General features: G+C 45.5%; 1 protein-coding gene across 5 annotated transcripts in view; it reads right to left on the reverse strand.

Moving 5' to 3' along the window:
• Nucleotides 1–5,371: 5,371 nt before the first annotated feature.
• The window catches only part of LOC311234247 (uncharacterized protein), a 28,064-nt gene continuing 12,535 nt past the window's right edge, over nt 5,372–20,900 (reverse strand). For 3 of the 5 annotated variants that reach the window (XM_084321380.1, XM_084321382.1, XM_084321379.1), the window contains one exon: nt 17,300–17,353. Coding sequence is in view for 1 of the 5 variants with exons in the window: in XM_084321383.1 (XP_084177509.1) it covers nt 17,349–17,357 (9 nt within the window). In the remaining 4 variants the exon portion in view is untranslated. Of the gene's footprint in view, nt 5,411–17,293; nt 17,358–20,900 lie in introns of those variants that run through there. The other 2 variants (XM_084321383.1, XM_084321381.1) reach the window with 2 other exon arrangements.

Consider the following 20,900-nt stretch of genomic DNA (forward strand, 5'->3'; position numbering starts at 1 on the left):
CAGAGGTCAACATCCAGCCTAGCAGAGGTCAACATCCAGCCTAGCTGAGGTCAGAGGTCAACATCCAGCCTAGCAGAGGTCAGAGGTCAACATCCAGCCTAGCAGATGTCAGAGGTCAACATCCAGCCTAGCTGAGGTCAGAGGTCAACATCCAGCCCAGCAGAGGTCAACATCCAGCCTAGCAGAGGTCAGAGGTCAACATCCAGCCTAGCTGAGGTCAGAGGTCAACATCCAGCCTAGCAGAGCGGAGGTCAACATCCAGCCTAGCAGAGCTGAGGTCAGAGGTCAACATCCAGCCTAGCAGAGGTCAGAGGTCAACATCCAGCCTAGCAGAGCTGAGGTCAGAGGTCAACATCCAGCCTAGCTGAGCTGAGGTCAACATCCAGCCTAGCTGAGGTCAGAGGTCAACATCCAGCCTAGCAGAGCTGAGGTCAACATCCAGCCTAGCAGAGCTGAGGTCAGAGGTCAACATCCAGCCTAGCAGAGGTCAGAGGTCAACATCCAGCCTAGCAGAGGTCAGAGGTCAACATCCAGCCTAGCAGAGCTGAGGTCAGAGGTCAACATCCAGCCTAGCTGAGCTGAGGTCAACATCCAGCCTAGCAGAGGTCAGAGGTCAACATCCAGCCTAGCAGAGCTGAGGTCAGAGGTCAACATCCAGCCTAGCTGAGCTGAGGTCAACATCCAGCCTAGCTGAGGTCAGAGGTCAACATCCAGCCTAGCAGAGGTCAGAGGTCAACATCCAGTCTAGCTGAGGTCAGAGGTCAACATCCAGCCTAGCAGAGGTCAGAGGTCAACATCCAGTCTAGCTGAGGTCAGAGGTCAACATCCAGCCTAGCAGAGGTCAGAGGTCAACATCCAGCCTAGCTGAGGTCAACATCCAGCCTAGCTGAGGTCAGAGGTCAACATCCAGCCTAGCTGAGGTCAGAGGTCAACATCCAGCCTAGCTGAGGTCAGAGGTCAACATCCAGCCTAGCTGAGGTCAGAGGTCAACATCCAGCCTAGCTGAGGTCAGAGGTCAACATCCAGCCTAGCTGAGGTCAGAGGTCAACATCCAGCCTAGCAGAGCTGAGGTCAGAGGTCAACATCCAGCCTAGCTGAGCTGAGGTCAACATCCAGCCTAGCTGAGGTCAGAGGTCAACATCCAGCCTAGCTGAGGTCAACATCCAGCCTAGCAGAGGTCAGAGGTCAACATCCAGCCTAGCAGAGCTGAGGTCAACATCCAGCCTAGCTGAGGTCAGAGGTCAACATCCAGCCTAGCAGAGCTGAGGTCAGAGGTCAACATCCAGCCTAGCAGAGCTGAGGTCAACATCCAGCCTAGCTGAGGTCAACATCCAGCCTAGCAGAGGTCAGAGGTCAACATCCAGCCTAGCAGAACGGGGGCAAATTTAACTTTCAATTCAGTCATTCAAGGAGAAACATTTTCTTCATATAAACAAACGTTTGGCATTAAGATGTTTGTCGATATGAACTGCACTTGTCAGATTGATTCCATACTGGCTGCTTCTTTACGACTAAAGCCCTAATACAGGGTTCCTGCAGGTTTCAACAAGTTCAATTTAAGACTTTTTAAGACCACTTTGAATCAAATGTAATACCTACTGCTGTACTGGCAAAAAAGTATTAAGTAAGTAAGTATTTATAAGGAAAATGAATATACTCTACTCTGAAAAATTAATGCTATACGAATTGTTGGGCAACTGATCCTACTGCTTATCTTTTTTTTTTCTTCTTTTTTTACCTTACTGCTTTAATTTGCAACATTTCCCCCAAAACGCATTTAAGCGCCATACAGAGAAGTTACCGCAATCTAGAGACGTAACCTCCTAATCCAATACATTATTTGTAAGGCCTAAAACCCTGATTATTAAATGTACGACCACGCGGGAACCCTGTAATCAACAAATCAGCCACACATGCAAAAGTATTATCAGGTCAACAGGCTATTTATTCCACACAAAAATCACTCGTCTTTTTAAATCAACACTGATGGCTGGTCTAACAATGTGGGCAAAAGCTGACATATACATTAGATTTAATATACATATAACTATTTATATCTTTAAAAAAAAAAGAAATAATAATAATCGCCCACCACATAAATGGTTGTCCAAACAGAATGATCTAGCAGACCAGACAATACAGAGCCGATAGGAACTAAAACGCTGCTCGACTTCCCCGTCAGTGCAGTTGATCGTATACATCGCGCATTCCTCACGGATGACGTGGGAGGGACTCTGCCTGAGGGCCGTCCCTCCACAGCATGTCAACAACAACAAGCGTTAACGTGCTGCATGTCAACAACGAGCGTTAACGTGCTGCATGTCAACAACAAGCGTTAACGTGCTGCATGTCAACAACAAGCGTTAACGTGCTGCATGTCAACAACAAGCGTTAACGTGCTGCATGTCAACAACAAGCGTTAACGTGCTGCATGTCAACAACAAGTGTTAACGTGCTGCATGTCAACAACGAGCGTTAACGTGCTGCATGTCAACAACAAGCGCTAACGTGCTGCATGTCAACAACAAGCGTTAACGTGCTGCATGTCAACAACAAGCGTTAACGTGCTGCATGTCAACAACAAGCGTTAACGTGCTGCATGTCAACAACAAGCGTTAACGTGCTGCATGTCAACAACAAGCGTTAACGTGCTGCATGTCAACAACAAGCGTTAACGTGCTGCATGTCAACAACAAGCGCTAACGTGCTGCATGTCAACAACGAGCGTTAACGTGCTGCATGTCAACAACAAGCGTTAGCGTGTTGCATGTCAACAACAAGCGTTAACGTGCTGCATGTCAACAAGCGTTAACGTGCTGCATGTCAACAACAAGCGTTAACGTGCTGCATGTCAACAACAAGCGTTAACGTGCTGCATGTCAACAAGCGTTAACGTGCTGCATGTCAACAACAAGCGTTAACGTGCTGCGTGTCAACAAGCGTTAACGTGCTGCATGTCAACAAGCGTTAACGTGCTGCATGTCAACAACAAGCGTTAACGTGCTGCATGTCAACAACAAGCGTTAACGTGCTGCATGTCAACAACAAGCGTTAACACTTTGGTTGCCTAAGGTTAAATTCATGATATACCATAGATTGCCAGCGCTATTTGTCTATGGAGAAAGTCCCCTTCTTTGCAGGGCTATAACTTTTTAAATTCTATTGCTACATTGCCATTATTAGGGCCCATTCAAAGTCCTATATGTATTGTTCATTGTGTAGCAACGTTAAACTTTTTCATTCACATATTCATAGTAAAGTATGGTCTAATGTATAAGTATGTTTTCATCTCTTTCTGCAGCTTTCTCCAGAACGTGATCTATAGCCCCAAATGCATTATATTGATGATGCAATACAGTTTGATGGCAATCAGCGCGATATAAAAAATTACAACTAGACGTACTTCTAGAAGTTACTACACGTCATCTGATGTTGACCGGATGGGCGAGGGGGCGTTTATAATTCCGTGGGCAGCGTTATACCAATCATCTAATGTGGGTCAAATGTTGATAATAGCAGTTAGTATCGAAGACGGTAACGTTACACGCTGAAACTCACCCCAGTCTCCGCGCGCCGTTGGGCGATCATCGTAGAGTTGAAATCTTATCATTATGGGATGTAAATTTACCCGGTCCATCTCCAGCTTGTATAATGGTATATACGTCCAAATCATGTTGTTTATCGAGTTATTGGCAATCGATCACTGTGTAGCGTGACGAGCCAGAGTCGCGGGACCTATAGCGAGCACCCGGAAGTACTACGGACGTAGCACAACCTCTATGCCACTTCCTGTTAAAGCGATTGCGCCGATCAGCCACCAGATGGCGCTCCTGAACCGCCAGAGAGCTCAGTGGATCTCAGGCCAGCGGAGGGGACATATGAATCCGATCGCAGATTTTTGAAATATTGATATAAGGACGCTGTACAGCGTCCCCCGGCAACTTGAGCATGGCCAGCAATGACGTCAAAACACGTTTCATGGCAGTCAAAGTGTTAACGTGCTGCATGTCAACAACAAGCGTTAACGTGCTGCATGTCAACAACAAGCGCTAACGTGCTGCATGTCAACAACAAGCGTTAACGTGCTGCATGTCAACAACGAGCGTTAACGTGCTGCATGTCAACAACAAGCGTTAACGTGCTGCATGTCAACAACAAGCGTTAACGTGCTGCATGTCAACAACAAGCGCTAACGTGCTGCATGTCAACAACAAGCGTTAACGTGCTGCATGTCAACAAGCGTTAACGTGCTGCATGTCAACAACAAGCGTTAACGTGCTGCATGTCAACAACAAGCGTTAACGTGCTGCATGTCAACAACAAGCGTTAACGTGCTGCATGTCAACAACAAGCGTTAACGTGCTGCATGTCAACAACAAGCGTTAACGTGCTGCATGTCAACAACAAGCGTTAACGTGCTGCATGTCAACAACAAGCGCTAACGTGCTGCATGTCAACAACAAGCGTTAACGTGCTGCATGTCAACAACGAGCGTTAACGTGCTGCATGTCAACAACGAGCGTTAACGTGCTGCATGTCAACAACGAGCGTTAACGTGCTGCATGTCAACAACGAGCGTTAACGTGCTGCATGTCAACAACGAGCGTTAACGTGCTGCATGTCAACAACAAGCGTTAACGTGCTGCATGTCAACAACGAGCGTTAACGTGCTGCATGTCAACAACGAGCGTTAACGTGCTGCATGTCAACAACAAGCGTTAACGTGCTGCATGTCAACAACAAGCGTTAACGTGCTGCGTGTCAACAACAAGCGTTAGCGTGTTGCCTGAGAGCCGTCCCTCCACAACATGTCAACAACAACACATTTACAGGAGCAAACAACAACGACACTCTGAGCAGAGCTGAAGAAGCCGGTGTTCAGCAGAGCAGGAGACACGACTGAGCTACAGGGAGGACAACACAACAAAGCTTCCATTGATGAACACATTCATTAAGCTTTCTCTTCTGTACAACTGAGCTCATCCAAATGGGATTGGGGGGGTGGGGGGCAGATTTAAACCCCGTGTGCAGTCAGGCCCAGATAGGAGGAGACACCGACATCACCACAAACGGCCTATCGGAGTATATGATGCATTTAACAGAACCTGGTCCATGTTTTACATATTGGAGCTGTACACCGACAGGCAGTCTATGACCTCAACGACCCCCCCGTTCCTCTTGTCCCCGCCTGCAGACAGAAGAGGAAGAGGTGGCCAGGCGCGGGTCATCATCACGGGGGTCCCGGCGGGGTCGTCACGGGGGGCAGCACGGGGGTCCCGGGGGTGTCTCCGCTTTGCGTTTGCTGATGGTGTCCAGGCTGGTCCCTTCATACATGACCTTCTTCTTCAGGCCATCCTGGATGACCCTCTGCTGCATCCGCAGCTTGGCGTTGTTCATCCTACAGTAGAACCTGGGAGGAGGACACAACATCATAGCTTAGCATTTTTTTTGTCGTTATGCCAATTCCCTTCCTGGTCGTTGCACGCATTGCCCCACTGTCGGTCTGGGGAGGGTGTGTAGACTATCTCTATCACATGCCTCCTCCGATACATGTGGAGTCGCCAGCCGCTTCTTTTCACCGGATGGCGTGCAGAGGTTCATGCTATCTCCCCCAGATCCCCTCCCTGCTGAACAGGCGCCCCGACCGACCAGTAGGAGTGGCTGTTTGCAACGACCCCACCGGCTTCCCACCCGCGAACACTGACAATTGTGTTCGTAGGGACGACTGACCAAGCCGGAGGTACCAGAGTCTCTGCGGTGGTAGGCGGGTGCTTAGACCTCTACGCTACCCAGCCGCACCTGCATTGGTAATTCTACAGTAGAACCTAGTGAGGATGACACATCAGAGCTTAGCATTGGTAATTCTACAGTAGAACCTGGGAAGGAAGACTCATCATAGGACGGCACAGTTCATTATTGTTTAGACTGGACATGGCAGATTCGCAATGAGATTAAGACCACAGACTATACTAATTATTACAAAATACTACATACTATTGGTGCAATGATGCAATGGAAGCCTATGGCAGGTGGTGAATTGGCAGAAAATAAACAAGGATTTTCAGTAACAGTAAAACATTATGAAAAAAGAACGGTGCCATGATTTCTGTATCAAGGCAAGAAAGACTGGACATGTTTACACTTGACCCACATGCAGGGTTCCCACAGACATTGCAAAATGAAATTCAAGGACTTTAAAGTACTTTTCCAAGCACTATTTTTCGTTTTAAAAGGACATTTAAAATGATACAATTCACTTTTAAATCGTTTTTTTTTATAGAAGAAAAATCTGATCAATGTCTTAAAACCAATTTCGGACAATTAGTGTCACTTTAAATAAAAAAAAAATCAATTTCTTGATTCAGAACAATTTGATCATGGATGAACAAAACGTTCAATGCAAATGGTTTATTTGAATTTCAAGAACTTTTTAAGCACCTTGTTAATTTTCTTTTTGCTGTTTTCAAGGAATTCCAGGCCTGGACTTTTTTTTTATAAAAGAAATATAGCATTTTAACCCTTTAATCGCCAAGGACGACTTTAGACGTCATTCCTCGCCATGCGTAATCTGCCAATGACGTCTTACAGCGTCTTTGAGATCAATATTTCAAAAATCTGTCATGGCAATCATATTTCACCCACGGAGACTTGAGACTTGCTGTTGATCTCCTCTCAACTCTCCAACGGTTCAAGACCGCCATCTGGTGGCCGATCGGCGAATCGCCAAAACTGGAAGTGACGCGCCGGAAGTGGTGCTCACCCATATTTCGTCCGGCCACTCGCTATCGCTAGCGGGACTCCAGCTTGATACACTGGATAGCGATCCGTTGCCAATAACTGGATAAACAACATGATTTGGACGTATATAGTATTATACAACCTGGAAATGGATTGCATATATCAACATCCCATAATAGCGAACTTTCTGCTCCACGCTGATCGCCCAACGCTACGAGGAAGCTGCGGTGAGTTTCAGCGTGTTTGATTATTATTAAACATACACACTGCTCCGATCAACATATCACCCATACTAAATAAATGATTTAACGTCGGCTACGGACTTATAAACCCCCCCCCCTCCGGTCACCAGCAGATGATGAGGCATGACGTGTAGGACCTTGTACAATTGACATTTTTTATCTGACGTCAATCGGTATCAAACTACATTTGATGATCTAATATATGTATTTAGGGCTATAACTCACGTTCTGCAGAATGCTGCAGAAAACGATAACATATTTATACTTTAGACCGTATTTTAGTATGAATATGTGAATGAAAAAGTATAACGTTCCCACATCCTGAACGATAGATAATTGACGTTGAATGGGCCATAGTAATGTCAATTTAGCAATACAATTTAAAAAGGTATAGCCCTGCAAAGAAGGGGAACATCTCCATAGACAAATAGAGCTGGCAGAGGACGGTATAAGGATGGATATAAGCGTGGCAGAGAAAGGGTTAAGCACTTCAAGGACCTTTTGCGAACCCCGTTTTCAGTAACAGTAAAACATTATGAAAAAAGAACGGTGCCATGATTTCTGTATCAAGGCAAGAAAGACTTGATGTTTTCACTTGACCCACATGTCAAAGACTGGTCCTTTAAAACCCCACTAAGCTCTGGCTCCTTGTGCCCATGGTCCTTTAAAACCCCACTAAGCTCTGGCTCCTTGTGCCCATGGTCCTTTAAAACCCCACTAAGCTCTGGCTCCTTGTGACCATGGTCCTTTAAAACCCCACTAAGCTCAGGCTCCTTGTGCCCATGGTCCTTTAAAACCCCACTAAGCTCTGGCTCCTTGTGCCCATGGTCCTTTAAAACCCCACTAAGCTCTGGCTCCTTGTGCCCATGGTCCTTTAAAACCCCACTAAGCTCAGGCTCCTTGTGCCCATGGTCCTTTAAAACCCCACTAAGCTCTGGCTCCTTGTGCCCATGGTCCTTTAAAACCCCACTAAGCTCTGGCTCCTTGTGCCCATGGTCCTTTAAAACCCCACTAAGATCTGGCTCCTTGTGCCCATGGTCCTTTAAAACCCCACTAAGATCTGGCTCCTTGTGCCCATGGTCCTTTAAAACCCCACTAAGCTCTGGCTCCTTGTGCCCATGGTCCTTTAAAACCCCACTAAGATCTGGCTCCTTGTGCCCATGGTCCTTTAAAACCCCACTAAGCCCTGGCTCCTTGTGCCCATGGTCCTTTAAAACCCCACTAAGCTCTGGCTCCTTGTGCCCATGGTCCTTTAAAACCCCACTAAGCTCTGGCTCCTTGTGCCCATGGTCCTTTAAAACCCCACTAAGCTCAGGCTCCTTGTGCCCATGGTCCTTTAAAACCCCACTAAGATCTGGCTCCTTGTGCCCATGGTCCTTTAAAACCCCACTAAGCTCTGGCTCCTTGTGCCCATGGTCCTTTAAAACCCCACTAAGCTCAGGCTCCTTGTGCCCATGGTCCTTTAAAACCCCACTAAGCTCAGGCTCCTTGTGCCCATGGTCCTTTAAAACCCCACTAAGCTCAGGCTCCTTGTGCCCATGGTCCTTTAAAACCCCACTAAGCTCAGGCTCCTTGTGCCCATGGTCCTTTAAAACCCCACTAAGCTCTGGCTCCTTGTGCCCATGGTCCTTTAAAACCCCACTAAGCTCTGGCTCCTTGTGCCCATGGTCCTTTAAAACCCCACTAAGCCCTGGCTCCTTGTGCCCATGGTCCTTTAAAACCCCACTAAGCCCTGGCTCCTTGTGCCCATGGTCCTTTAAAACCCCACTAAGCTCTGGCTCCTTGTGCCCATGGTCCTTTAAAACCCCACTAAGCTCTGGCTCCTTGTGCCCATGGTCCTTTAAAACCCCACTAAGATCTGGCTCCTTGTGCCCATGGTCCTTTAAAACCCCACTAAGCCCTGGCTCCTTGTGCCCATGGTGAAAATGAGCAGCCATTTCCCTTCCCGTTAGCAGTAATTGCTCTTTACGGTGCATCTGTGGTGAGAGGCAGTAAAGTGACATTTCACAGGATAATTATAGGTTGCGCTAACTAGCCTATTTTTAAAGAGCCACATTGCGAACACTAAAAGGAGCACAATTTTGCAACGTTGTTACGCACAGAAATGCTGAGCTAGTTTTGACATGTGATTTTCCCTTTTTAATAATAAAAAAAAAGTTTAAAAAGTCTTTATTGCTGCTTAGAAATTAAATGGATATCAGAAGACCTCACTGAAGGTAAAAACCAAGAGTTGAATAACCCGTTCAGATGGAGGGAACCAGCCTCCCTGATTTCGGTGTGGCCTGGCGAGGGCACAGGATAGGAGGGCACAGTGGGCACACAGCCTCTTTGTTAATACTACAGTAGACGGAGCACAGCAGCTGTGGGCACATCCACACTGTTTCTGAGCCAAGGTATCCACACTGGGCTGGAGATGAGACGCTAAACCCAGGTCGTTAAAGAACCCAGGACGCCTATCGTAAAGAGTAGGGGGCTCCCCGACGTTCCTGGCCAAATTCCCAATCAGGTCTCTGACATCAAGGCCACCTAATCATCCCTCCCCCTTAGTTTGGCTGATATCAATCCCCGTCTCCTGAGCCGCTCAGCCATTGTGTAGTGTGATGTGTGCCAGGTGCCAGTGTATGGTAGTCAGTGTGTAGTGTGATGTGTGCCAGGTGCCAGTGTGTATGGCAGCCATTGAGCCTGCGTAGCCCAAGGTTGGGTGCTACACAGTGGTGGTGAAGGAGGCAATTTCCACCCTACATTGTAAAGCGCTTTGAGTGTCTAGAAAAACGCTATATAAATGCAAGTAATTATTATTATTATTAAATGTGTATTGCCTACTTAATTGACTGACCAAAGGGACTCAATACCTCAAACAATTAGAGTGTCCACATCATATCACTCATTGAAAACCAGCGTCGTCAACACTGTGTGTGTGTGTGTGTGTGTGTGTGTGCGTGCGTGTGTGTGTGTGTGTGTATATGGTGCGTTTGTCTATGCCTGGGTCTTCTAATATGTCATGATGTGCTCTGTCCTTGTGTCCATGACTGTATTGTGCCCTGTATCCCTGTATCCCTGTATCCCTATCGTATGTCTAAAACCTACCGAAGTCGGCCCATGTCACCCCACTTCTTAGGGACCTGCACTGGCTCCCCATTGCTGCACGAATCCGCTTCAAGGCCCTTGACCTAGCATACCGTGCGGCAAAGGGAACTGCTCCCGCCTACCTCCGGTCAATGGTCTCTAACTACACACCCTCAAGACCCCTACGCTCTGCTTCTTCTGGCCGCCTCAGACCCACTCCTATCCAAGCTCCCGGAGGGTCATCAAAGAGAAGCCGCCTATTCTCAGTCCTTGCCCCACAATGGTGGAATGAACTACCCACCCCAGTTAGGACAGCAGCCGAATCACGTCCAATCTTTCGCCATCGACTAAAGACGCACTTCTTCAACCATTATCTGACATTTTTATTTATTTTTTAATCTAACCCTAACTAACCTTACTGTCATGCACTTGTCCTAATAAACTAACCTACACTGTAGCACTCAACACTTTGATGAACATTATTACTCAGCTGATAGAGTTGTGCCCTTCCTGGTGGCTTGTCGTACAGAACTTGTAAGTCGCTTTGGATAAAAGCGTCAGCTAAATGACTAAATGTAAATGTATGTTTGTTTGTGTTTTTATTCTTTATTATTTATCTTGCTTTTATTCTGTTTGTATTGCTAACCCTTTTTTACACAGGACTTTAGCCTGTACCTTCTGGCAGGGGGACTGCCAATGGAAATTAGCCTTTTGGCTAAAATTGGGTGCATTTATGGTTTTAAAATGTTATTGCCTTGAACAAATAAAGTAAACCTAAACCTAAACCATGATGTAAAAAAGAATTTAAATAATAATAAATGGTTTCCTGTACAGGAATAGATCTAGTTTGTCAATGATGTGTAGAAAGAGGGTTATTGAAGCAGTCTATCAGTCTTGGATTATGGAGATGTGATTTATAGAAATGCTGCCCCTTAGCATTTGCGGAGCTAATGATGCTAATGATGGAGCATCGCCGTCGGTTGTGTGATAGTAAAGGGCTAACCTTCTGTCGTGTGGCAGTGAAAGGGTTAATATAACACGCTCAAATGATTGGCTGTATACAAGTTCAGAGGGTTACTTGCAGGCCTGTCACTGTTTATGACTTACTTGTATATTAGTTAAGAACAGTATATAGTTTTTCAGGTTGTTTCGCGCATTGGTCTTTGTTGTATCTTCATCTGGGTTGCAGTTTCTGGTGTGTCGTTGTGTCGTGGTTGGAGGGGGACGCTGGTAGTTTCGTCAACAAATGAAGGCAGAACACACAACACACAGTGAATGTATCCTTTTTTTGTCTATTGCACGTTGTTCTAGCTGCAAACTGTAGAATTGTTTGGCTGTGAGCAGCAAGGAGGGATGTTTGTGTTCCACACTTCAGTTTCAGTTTCCGGTATTAACAACGCTAAACCCTCTTCCGATTGGTTGAAATGGCCTTCATGTTTGAACTACATCGCCACCTACTGCTTTGGCATTGTACTACATGTATATGACGTCACTCTGTGCGGGGTTTAAACCAGTCGTGTAGAGTGTACTTGTTGGCTGGGTGCGGGTGATTGAGCCACCATTGTGGCACCGTGCCCGTCATTGTGCGTGGTGGTGGGGGTGTCGTTTCTGTGGGCTGCTTTGTTGCCGCTGGTCCTGGTGTCCTTGTGGTTGCAGGGGGGTCAGTGGGTTCTATGTTTTTTCCTTCTGATTCTGCGGGGGGGGGGGGGGGGGGGGGGGGGGGGGGGGGCCGTGTGTTCCCGGACCTGGTCTCTTGCGTTTGCTTTGATGGATTTGGGTTAGTTCTCCTTGTTGGGCTCCCCCTCAGTTCGCTGGCATTTTGGGGATTCCTTGCGCGGGGGGCTGGCTGGGGGCTCTGCAGGGTCCCGGTGTCGTCTCAGATCCTCTGCAGGGTCCCGGGGGTCCCGGTGTCGTCTCAGATCTCTGCAGGGTCCTGGGGGTCCCGGTGTCGCCTCAGATCCTCCGTGGTGCTGCACGTCTTCTCGTCTGACCGCTGCCGTGTCCGTCTGCTGGAGTGTTTGGAGTCGTGGCCTCGCTGCGTGTCTCCGTCTGCTGGAGTGTTTGGAGTCGTGGCCTCGCTGCGTGTCTCCGTCTGCTGGAGTGTTTGGAGTCGTGGCCTCGCTGCGTGTCTCCGTCTGCTGGAGTGTTTGGAGTCGTGGCCTCGCTGCGTGTCTCCGTCGGCGTGGCTGCAGGTCCTGGGGCGCGTGGCCCGGCACTCCTCCGCTTGGGAGTGGGGTTGGCTGGTTTCAGGTCCTGGGGCGCGTGGCCCGGCACTCCTCCGCTTGGGAGTGGGGTTGGCTGGTTTCAGGTCCTGGGGCGCGTGGCCCGGCACTCCTCCGCTTGGGAGTGGGGTTGGCTGGTGTCCTCGTGGTGGCGAGGAGGTCGCCGGGGGAGATGGAGCGGCCCGCGGGGGTGGCATCCCTGTCACCGTGCATGGCGGTGTGAGTGGCACGCGGGCTGTTTGTGTTTTCCTTTATCGGGGGGGGGGGGGGCGGGGGCGGGGGGGGGGGGGGGGGGGGGGTGTCTTGGATGGGGATGTAGTAGCCTGGTAGGGATTGATGTGTGGGGTGTTTGGGGGACTGGCTGTTCCGGGGGGGTTCACATGCCTTCGAGCAACACTGTACTTATTTTATGCCTATTCTTATGTCTGCACGTTTATGTTGCACTACTTTTATTGTCTTTTATGTCTGCATTTTATACATTGTATTTATTCTGTCAACTGTATGCTGATTTTATGCCTATGTTAAATTTGGGTTAGGGTTAGTTGCTGTGGGGCACTTTAGACTGCGGTCCATGTGTGAAGGGTGCTATATAGATCATTGTTATTATTTATTATTATATTATAAAAAATGTATGCATTGAAATGTCTAAGTCTCGATGACATTGACCTCTATAGGGAGGTGTAGTGGTTACTTCCTGGTCTATAGGGAGGTGTAGTGGTTACTTCCTGGTCTATATGGAGGTGTAGTGGTTACTTCCTGGTCTATAGGGAGGTGTAGTGGTTACTTCCTGGTCTATAGGGAGGTGTAGTGGTTACTTCCTGGTCTATAGGGAGGTGTAGTGGTTACTTCCTGGTCTATAGGGAGGTGTAGTGGTTACTTCCTGGTCTATAGGGAGGTGTAGTGGTTACTTCCTGGTCTATAGGGAGGTGTAGTGGTTACTTCCTGGTCTATAGGGAGGTGTGGTGGTTACTTCCTGGTCTATAGGGAGGTGTAGTGTTACTTCCTGGTCTATAGGGAGGTGTAGTGGTTACTTCCTGGTCTATAGGGAGGTGTAGTGGTTACTTCCTGGTCTATAGGGAGGTGTAGTGGTTACTTCCTGGTCTATAGGGAGGTGTAGTGGTTACTTCCTGGTCTATAGGGAGGTGTAGTGGTTACTTCCTGGGTCTATAGGGAGGTGTAGTGGTTACTTCCTGGTCTATAGGGAGGTGTAGTGGTTACTTCCTGGTCTATAGGGAGGTGTGGTGGTTACTTCATGGTCTATAGGGAGGTGTAGTGGTTACTTCCTGGTCTATAGGGAGGTGTAGTGGTTACTTCCTGGTCTATAGGGAGGTGTAGTGGTTACTTCCTGGTCTATAGGGAGGTGTAGTGGTTACTTCCTGGTCTATAGGGAGGTGTAGTGGTTACTTCCTGGTCTATATGGAGGTGTAGTGGTTACTTCCTGGTCTATAGGGAGGTGTAGTGGTTACTTCCTGGTCTATAGGGAGGTGTAGTGGTTACTTCCTGGTCTATATGGAGGTGTAGTGGTTACTTCCTGGTCTATAGGGAGGTGTAGTGGTTACTTCCTGGTCTATAGGGAGGTGTAGTGGTTACTTCCTGGTCTATAGGGAGGTGTAGTGGTTACTTCCTGGTCTATATGGAGGTGTAGTGGTTACTTCCTGGTCTATAGGGAGGTGTAGTGGTTACTTCCTGGTCTATAGGGAGGTGTAGTGGTTACTTCCTGGTCTATATGGAGGTGTAGTGGTTACTTCCTGGTCTATAGGGAGGTGTAGTGGTTACTTCCTGGTCTATATGGAGGTGTAGTGGTTACTTCCTGGTCTATATGGAGGTGTAGTGGTTACTTCCTGGTCTATAGGGAGGTGTAGTGGTTACTTCCTGGTCTATATGGAGGTGTAGTGGTTACTTCCTGGTCTATATGGAGGTGTAGTGGTTACTTCCTGGTCTATAGGGAGGTGTAGTGGTTACTTCCTGGTCTATATGGAGGTGTAGTGGTTACTTCCTGGTCTATATGGAGGTGTAGTGGTTACTTCCTGGTCTATAGGGAGGTGTAGTGGTTACTTCCTGGTCTATATGGAGGTGTAGTGGTTACTTCCTGTCTATATGGAGGTGTAGTGGTTACTTCCTGGTCTATATGGAGGTGTAGTGGTTACTTCCTGGTCTATAGGGAGGTGTAGTGGTTACTTCCTGGTCTATATGGAGGTGTAGTGGTTACTTCCTGGTCTATATGGAGGTGTAGTGGTTACTTCCTGGTCTATATGGAGGTGTAGTGGTTACTTCCTGGTCTATAGGGAGGTGTAGTGGTTACTTCCTGGTCTATATGGAGGTGTAGTGGTTACTTCCTGGTCTATAGGGAGGTGTAGTGGTTACTTCCTGGTCTATATGGAGGTGTAGTGGTTACTTCCTGGTCTATAGGGAGGTGTAGTGGTTACTTCCTGGTCTATATGGAGGTGTAGTGGTTACTTCCTGGTCTATAGGGAGGTGTAGTGGTTACTTCCTGGTCTATAGGGAGGTGTAGTGGTTACTTCCTGGTCTATATGGAGGTGTAGTGGTTACTTCCTGGTCTATATGGAGGTGTAGTGGTTACTTCCTGGTCTATATGGAGGTGTAGTGGTTACTTCCTGGTCTATAGGGAGGTGTAGTGGTTACTTCCTGGTCTATATGGAGGTGTAGTGGTTACTTCCTGGTCTATAGGGAGGTGTAGTGGTTACTTCCTGGTCTATATGGAGGTGTAGTGGTTACTTCCTGGTCTATAGGGAGGTGTAGTGGTTACTTCCTGGTCTATAGGGAGGTGTAGTGGTTACTTCCTGGTCTATATGGAGGTGTAGTGGTTACTTCCTGGTCTATATGGAGGTGTAGTGGTTACTTCCTGGTCTATAGGGAGGTGTAGTGGTTACTTCCTGGTCTATATGGAGGTGTAGTGGTTACTTCCTGGTCTATATGGAGGTGTAGTGGTTACTTCCTGGTCTATAGGGAGGTGTAGTGGTTACTTCCTGGTCTATAGGGAGGTGTAGTGGTTACTTCCTGGTCTATATGGAGGTGTAGTGGTTACTTCCTGGTCTATAGGGAGGTGTAGTGGTTACTTCCTGGTCTATATGGAGGTGTAGTGGTTACTTCCTGGTCTATATGGAGGTGTAGTGGTTACTTCCTGGTCTATATGGAGGTGTAGTGGTTACTTCCTGGTCTATAGGGAGGTGTAGTGGTTACTTCCTGGTCTATATGGAGGTGTAGTGGTTACTTCCTGGTCTATATGGAGGTGTAGTGGTTACTTCCTGGTCTATATGGAGGTGTAGTGGTTACTTCCTGGTCTATAGGGAGGTGTAGTGGTTACTTCCTGGTCTATATGGAGGTGTAGTGGTTACTTCCTGGTCTATATGGAGGTGTAGTGGTTACTTCCTGGTCTATATGGAGGTGTAGTGGTTACTTCCTGGTCTATAGGGAGGTGTAGTGGTTACTTCCTGGTCTATAGGGAGGTGTAGTGGTTACTTCCTGGTCTATAGGGAGGTGTAGTGGTTACTTCCTGGTCTATATGGAGGTGTAGTGGTTACTTCCCGGTCTATATGGAGGTGTAGTGGTTACTTCCTGGTCTATAGGGAGGTGTAGTGGTTACTTCCTGGTCTATAGGGAGGTGTAGTGGTTACTTCCTGGTCTATATGGAGGTGTAGTGGTTACTTCCTGGTCTATAGGGAGGTGTAGTGGTTACTTCCTGGTCTATATGGAGGTGTAGTGGTTACTTCCTGGTCTATAGGGAGGTGTAGTGGTTACTTCCTGGTCTATAGGGAGGTGTAGTGGTTACTTCCTGGTCTATATGGAGGTGTAGTGGTTACTTCCTGGTCTATATGGAGGTGTAGTGGTTACTTCCTGGTCTATAGGGAGGTGTAGTGGTTACTTCCTGGTCTATATGGAGGTGTAGTGGTTACTTCCCGGTCTATATGGAGGTGTAGTGGTTACTTCCTGGTCTATAGGGAGGTGTAGTGGTTACTTCCTGGTCTATAGGGAGGTGTAGTGGTTACTTCCTGGTCTATATGGAGGTGTAGTGGTTACTTCCTGGTCTATAGGGAGGTGTAGTGGTTACTTCCTGGTCTATATGGAGGTGTAGTGGTTACTTCCTGGTCTATATGGAGGTGTAGTGGTTACTTCCTGGTCTATATGGAGGTGTAGTGGTTACTTCCTGGTCTATAGGGAGGTGTAGTGGTTACTTCCTGGTCTATATGGAGGTGTAGTGGTTACTTCCTGGTCTATATGGAGGTGTAGTGGTTACTTCCTGGTCTATATGGAGGTGTAGTGGTTACTTCCTGGTCTATAGGGAGGTGTAGTGGTTACTTCCTGGTCTATATGGAGGTGTAGTGGTTACTTCCTGGTCTATATGGAGGTGTAGTGGTTACTTCCTGGTCTATATGGAGGTGTAGTGGTTACTTCCTGGTCTATAGGGAGGTGTAGTGGTTACTTCCTGGTCTATAGGGAGGTGTAGTGGTTACGTCATTGTCGTTTCCGGCCGGTCCACATTTCTAAATAGTCTTGTTTAAAACAATAAAGCATGAACATTGGCATGGTGCACCTTTCTGTGTGTATTCATCCACAATCTATAGCTCAACATGAAACAATTCGCAATTAATCGTAAAATAATTACGTATAATTGTATTTCAACCAGAAATGTTCTGGTCATAACGTTGTCCTCTCGGCTCCACTGTTCCACTACAGTACAGCTCAATTAAATGATGTAGATGAAGAAATAGCAACAATAGAACTGCTACCTTATCATTTCATGGAGCTGTAATCAACACAAGGATTAAATGTCCCCGATGACATCACTGGTGGCCATATCCAAACTCAATTACTCTCAAACTCAATTAATGTGTGCAAAACGGTTTAGTTTTTTGAATGTGTGTGAGATTATGTGCAAAAAATATATCTGCATTGTTATTTGGTGAAGTGCCCCTTTAATAACACTGTCCATTACAAAATAATTTACTTTGGCATCACATTTTCATACATTATGTCCCACAGCCCGGAGGCAGGAGACACACGTACCATGATCCCAGGGTGGCGACCGCGAATCCTGCGAAACCCACATCGAACGACCGCTTCACTCTGCCTGTGGAGGACATGGGATGGTGACCGTTAAAAAGAGAAGTCCAATAAATATGCATTAGTCAAATATTTCCTACGACCTTGGTACAGTTCAGTTTGTGTTACTGAACATCTAATAAAGACTCAAATGGCAGTCTTTGGAGTTCAATCTTTATTTCTTTCTTTCATGTTTTACATATATAGTTTTTGTTTTTTTGTTTTGCATATATATATATATAATTTTTTTTTCTTTTTTACGTTTTAAAATAGTACACTCATTTGAGTAGTGGAAAAGGGGCAGGATTAAATAAGTGTATACTTCTTCCTACTCCTTTTCGAACATGCAGATTGAGTTGTGTTTTGCTTTTGTTATGGTTTGTTTGTATTCATTGCATGTTCGAAATAAAGATATCAAATAAAAAAAATCTTAAAACATTTCCTGAACCTCAAAAGCATGTCTAACATCATGTGGTTTCAAGTTTCATTATTATTTATCACAATAAAATATATAAATAATTAATAATAAGTAAGAGTAAGTAAAGAGGAATATTCACTATACATACTGAGTAACAGTGAGGTACAATGCAGAATTGAGGTACAAAACTTAGGGTAAGGTGCAAATGCAAACGAGGTATGAATGTAGTGCAAATTCAATGACATATCAATAGTCAATTGACGAACATAAGCGTGTTCAGTCATGATCAGGGGGTTTGGTTTCACACAGACCAGCGAGGATGAAAGATAATTTACGAGGCCACGGCGAGTCTGTTGGAAGCATCCATTTTGTATTGATATTGTACAGTACTATGCTATATTTAATTTATATCCCATATAAATGTATTCAACCTCTTATATACAGTCATACAGCCCTGGTCTATATTTTATTATTTCATAAATATATCATTCTATTGTGCTGAACATAGCTCATATTTCATTTTATTTTTTACGCCAACATTTTATTGTATTATCTTAATGTCCGTCCGCTAATGTCACACCAGTAACGTCCAAAGCAAATTCCTTGTATGTGAAAAGTATACTTGGCAATAAAGACCTTGACCTGTCTCAAACCCTGCCCCTTTTCTTGATCCTCCAATCACAACTGTCGCTTACCTCGGACAAACCAAGTTTGTCCGAGGTAAGCGACAGTTGTGATTGGAGGATCAAGAAAAGAGGGCAGGGTTTGAGACAGGTCCATTACAGCACAATGGAAGCATTTCCACACAAAACATGCTTTTTTTATTTTTTTTGACTCCACATTAACAGTTAGAAGGGGCTGTTTACCCTCCAGGTTTCTTTCAAACAAACCCCATGCAGGAAGCTGTTGCAGCAACAAACAGCTAAATCAACAGGGTCCATGGGAAGGGTCTTGTAAAAAAAAAAAAAAAAAATAGGCTACCAGTCGCTTCAGTAACGGTCTGGTGTTTACTGTAATTATACCAAGGTATCACAACTAATCTGATAATGATGTATGATTTGGCCAAAAAGAAGCCGAATATTATATAATGAATATATATGATAATGATGTATGATTTGGCCAAAAAGAAGCTGAATATTATATAATGAATATATATAATATTTCAATAAAGGTGTTCCATTTAAATGTTCAACCCGATTAAATTATATCTTAATGTTTCCATGCATCTATATATTAACATAATATACCAGTACTTTACTCAAATGGCATGTGTCTGATTGATTGATTGATTGATTGAAAACTTTATTTAACAGATTGCAGAATGGGTACAATACAGTACGGCTCAATACACACAATTGTTAAGGGGATGCAGACCAGAGAAAGACTTTCGTCTTGTTTACATCAGGGTCCCCCATTTTCAATTCATCAGGACATATATGACATACATGACATACAGATAGACAGTACTGCTACATCTATGACAACAACATTGTGATACAAAAAGAGTCCAGAAAAGAGTATATACATTTGACGTAAAAACTGTACATTGGGGGAGGTTGGGTAGGTGGGGTGGGGGACACTGTACAACTGTACAAGCAAAACTGTACATTGGAATATTGACAACCATACTTGGTCATTTACTGTACATTGGAGGGGGTTGGGTTAGGACATTTACAGGGGCCAGTTTCGAATTGCAGTCTCCCGTAGGTGTTCTTTGAGAGTGGTTTTGAAAGTGGGTAGTGATTCACATTCCTTTACAGCTTTGGGTAATTAACGAGTTGAATTTGTCAATATTCTTCTCACCACTGATCCATGTTTCAATGTCTTTGGTCTGGTGCACCTTACACATGTAGTGATGTAACTATGTAGTATGTAACCTCGTACACATGTAGTGATGTAACTATGTAGTATGTAACCTCGTACACATGTAGTGATGTAACTATGTAGTATGTAACCTCGTACACATGTAGTGATGTAACTATGTAGTATGTAACCTCGTACACATGTAGTGATGGAACTATGTAGTATGTAACCTCGTACACATGTAGTGATGGAACTATGTAGTATGTAACCTCGTACACATGTAGTGATGTAACTATGTAGTATGTAACCTCGTACACATGTAGTGATGGAACTATGTAGTATGTAACCTCATACACATGTAGTGATGGAACTATGTAGTATGTAACCTCGTACACATGTAGTGATGGAACTATGTAGTATGTAACCTCGTACACATGTAGTGATGGAACTATGTAGTATGTAACCTCGTACACATGTAGTGATGGAACTATGTAGTATGTAACCTCGTACACATGTAGTGATGGAACTATGTAGTATGTAACCTCGTACACATGTAGTGATGGAACTATGTAGTATGTAACCTCGTACACATGTAGTGATGGAACTATGTAGTATGTAACCTCGTACACATGTAGTGATGGAACTATGTAGTATGTAACCTCGTACACATGTAGTGATGGAACTATGTAGTATGTAACCTCATACACATGTAGTGATGGAACTATGTAGTATGTAACCTCGTACACATGTAGTGATGTAACTATGTAGTATGTAACCTCGTACACATGTAGTGATGGAACTCCCTGACTACGGTGCCATGTCTGCACAAGTGACGCTCTCCGATTCAGCACAGCCACACCTTTCCAACAAGCCCTCATTGGTGTTTCTATGACAATCCACGGCAGAGCTACTACAGTAATGAGTACATTCAGCATACTGCTGTAGATCATCTTTTTTTTCTACATTCTTATTTTAGGTATGTGTTCATAAGCCTATATTTCCTGCATGCAAGACGATATTCACAAACAAGTTTTCTATTAGCTAGAGTAATATCCCGACTACTAGCATGTCCAGTTTAAAAGTTCTCAACAGCTTGTATTATTCATCTAAATTAGTTCATACATACGGGCAGGATTCATTGTCATCGTCACTAGTTTCAGTGTCTGGACCCTTGTGCTCAGTTCAACAGGCTGGCCAGCAAAGGGAGGACATAGTGATGCACGATATATCGGCCGCCAATATGGCAGTTTTTTTACACATCGGTATCGGTCCGATATCAAGATAGGGCCTATATATAATAAAAAAAAAAAAATTACTTAATGGAATTTATTATTATGTTTTGGCCCTAAA

The sequence above is a fragment of the Notolepis coatsorum genome, assembly GCF_963971535.1.
Source record: "Notolepis coatsorum genome assembly, chromosome: 9".
Taxonomy (NCBI): Eukaryota; Metazoa; Chordata; class Actinopteri; order Aulopiformes; family Paralepididae; genus Notolepis; species Notolepis coatsorum.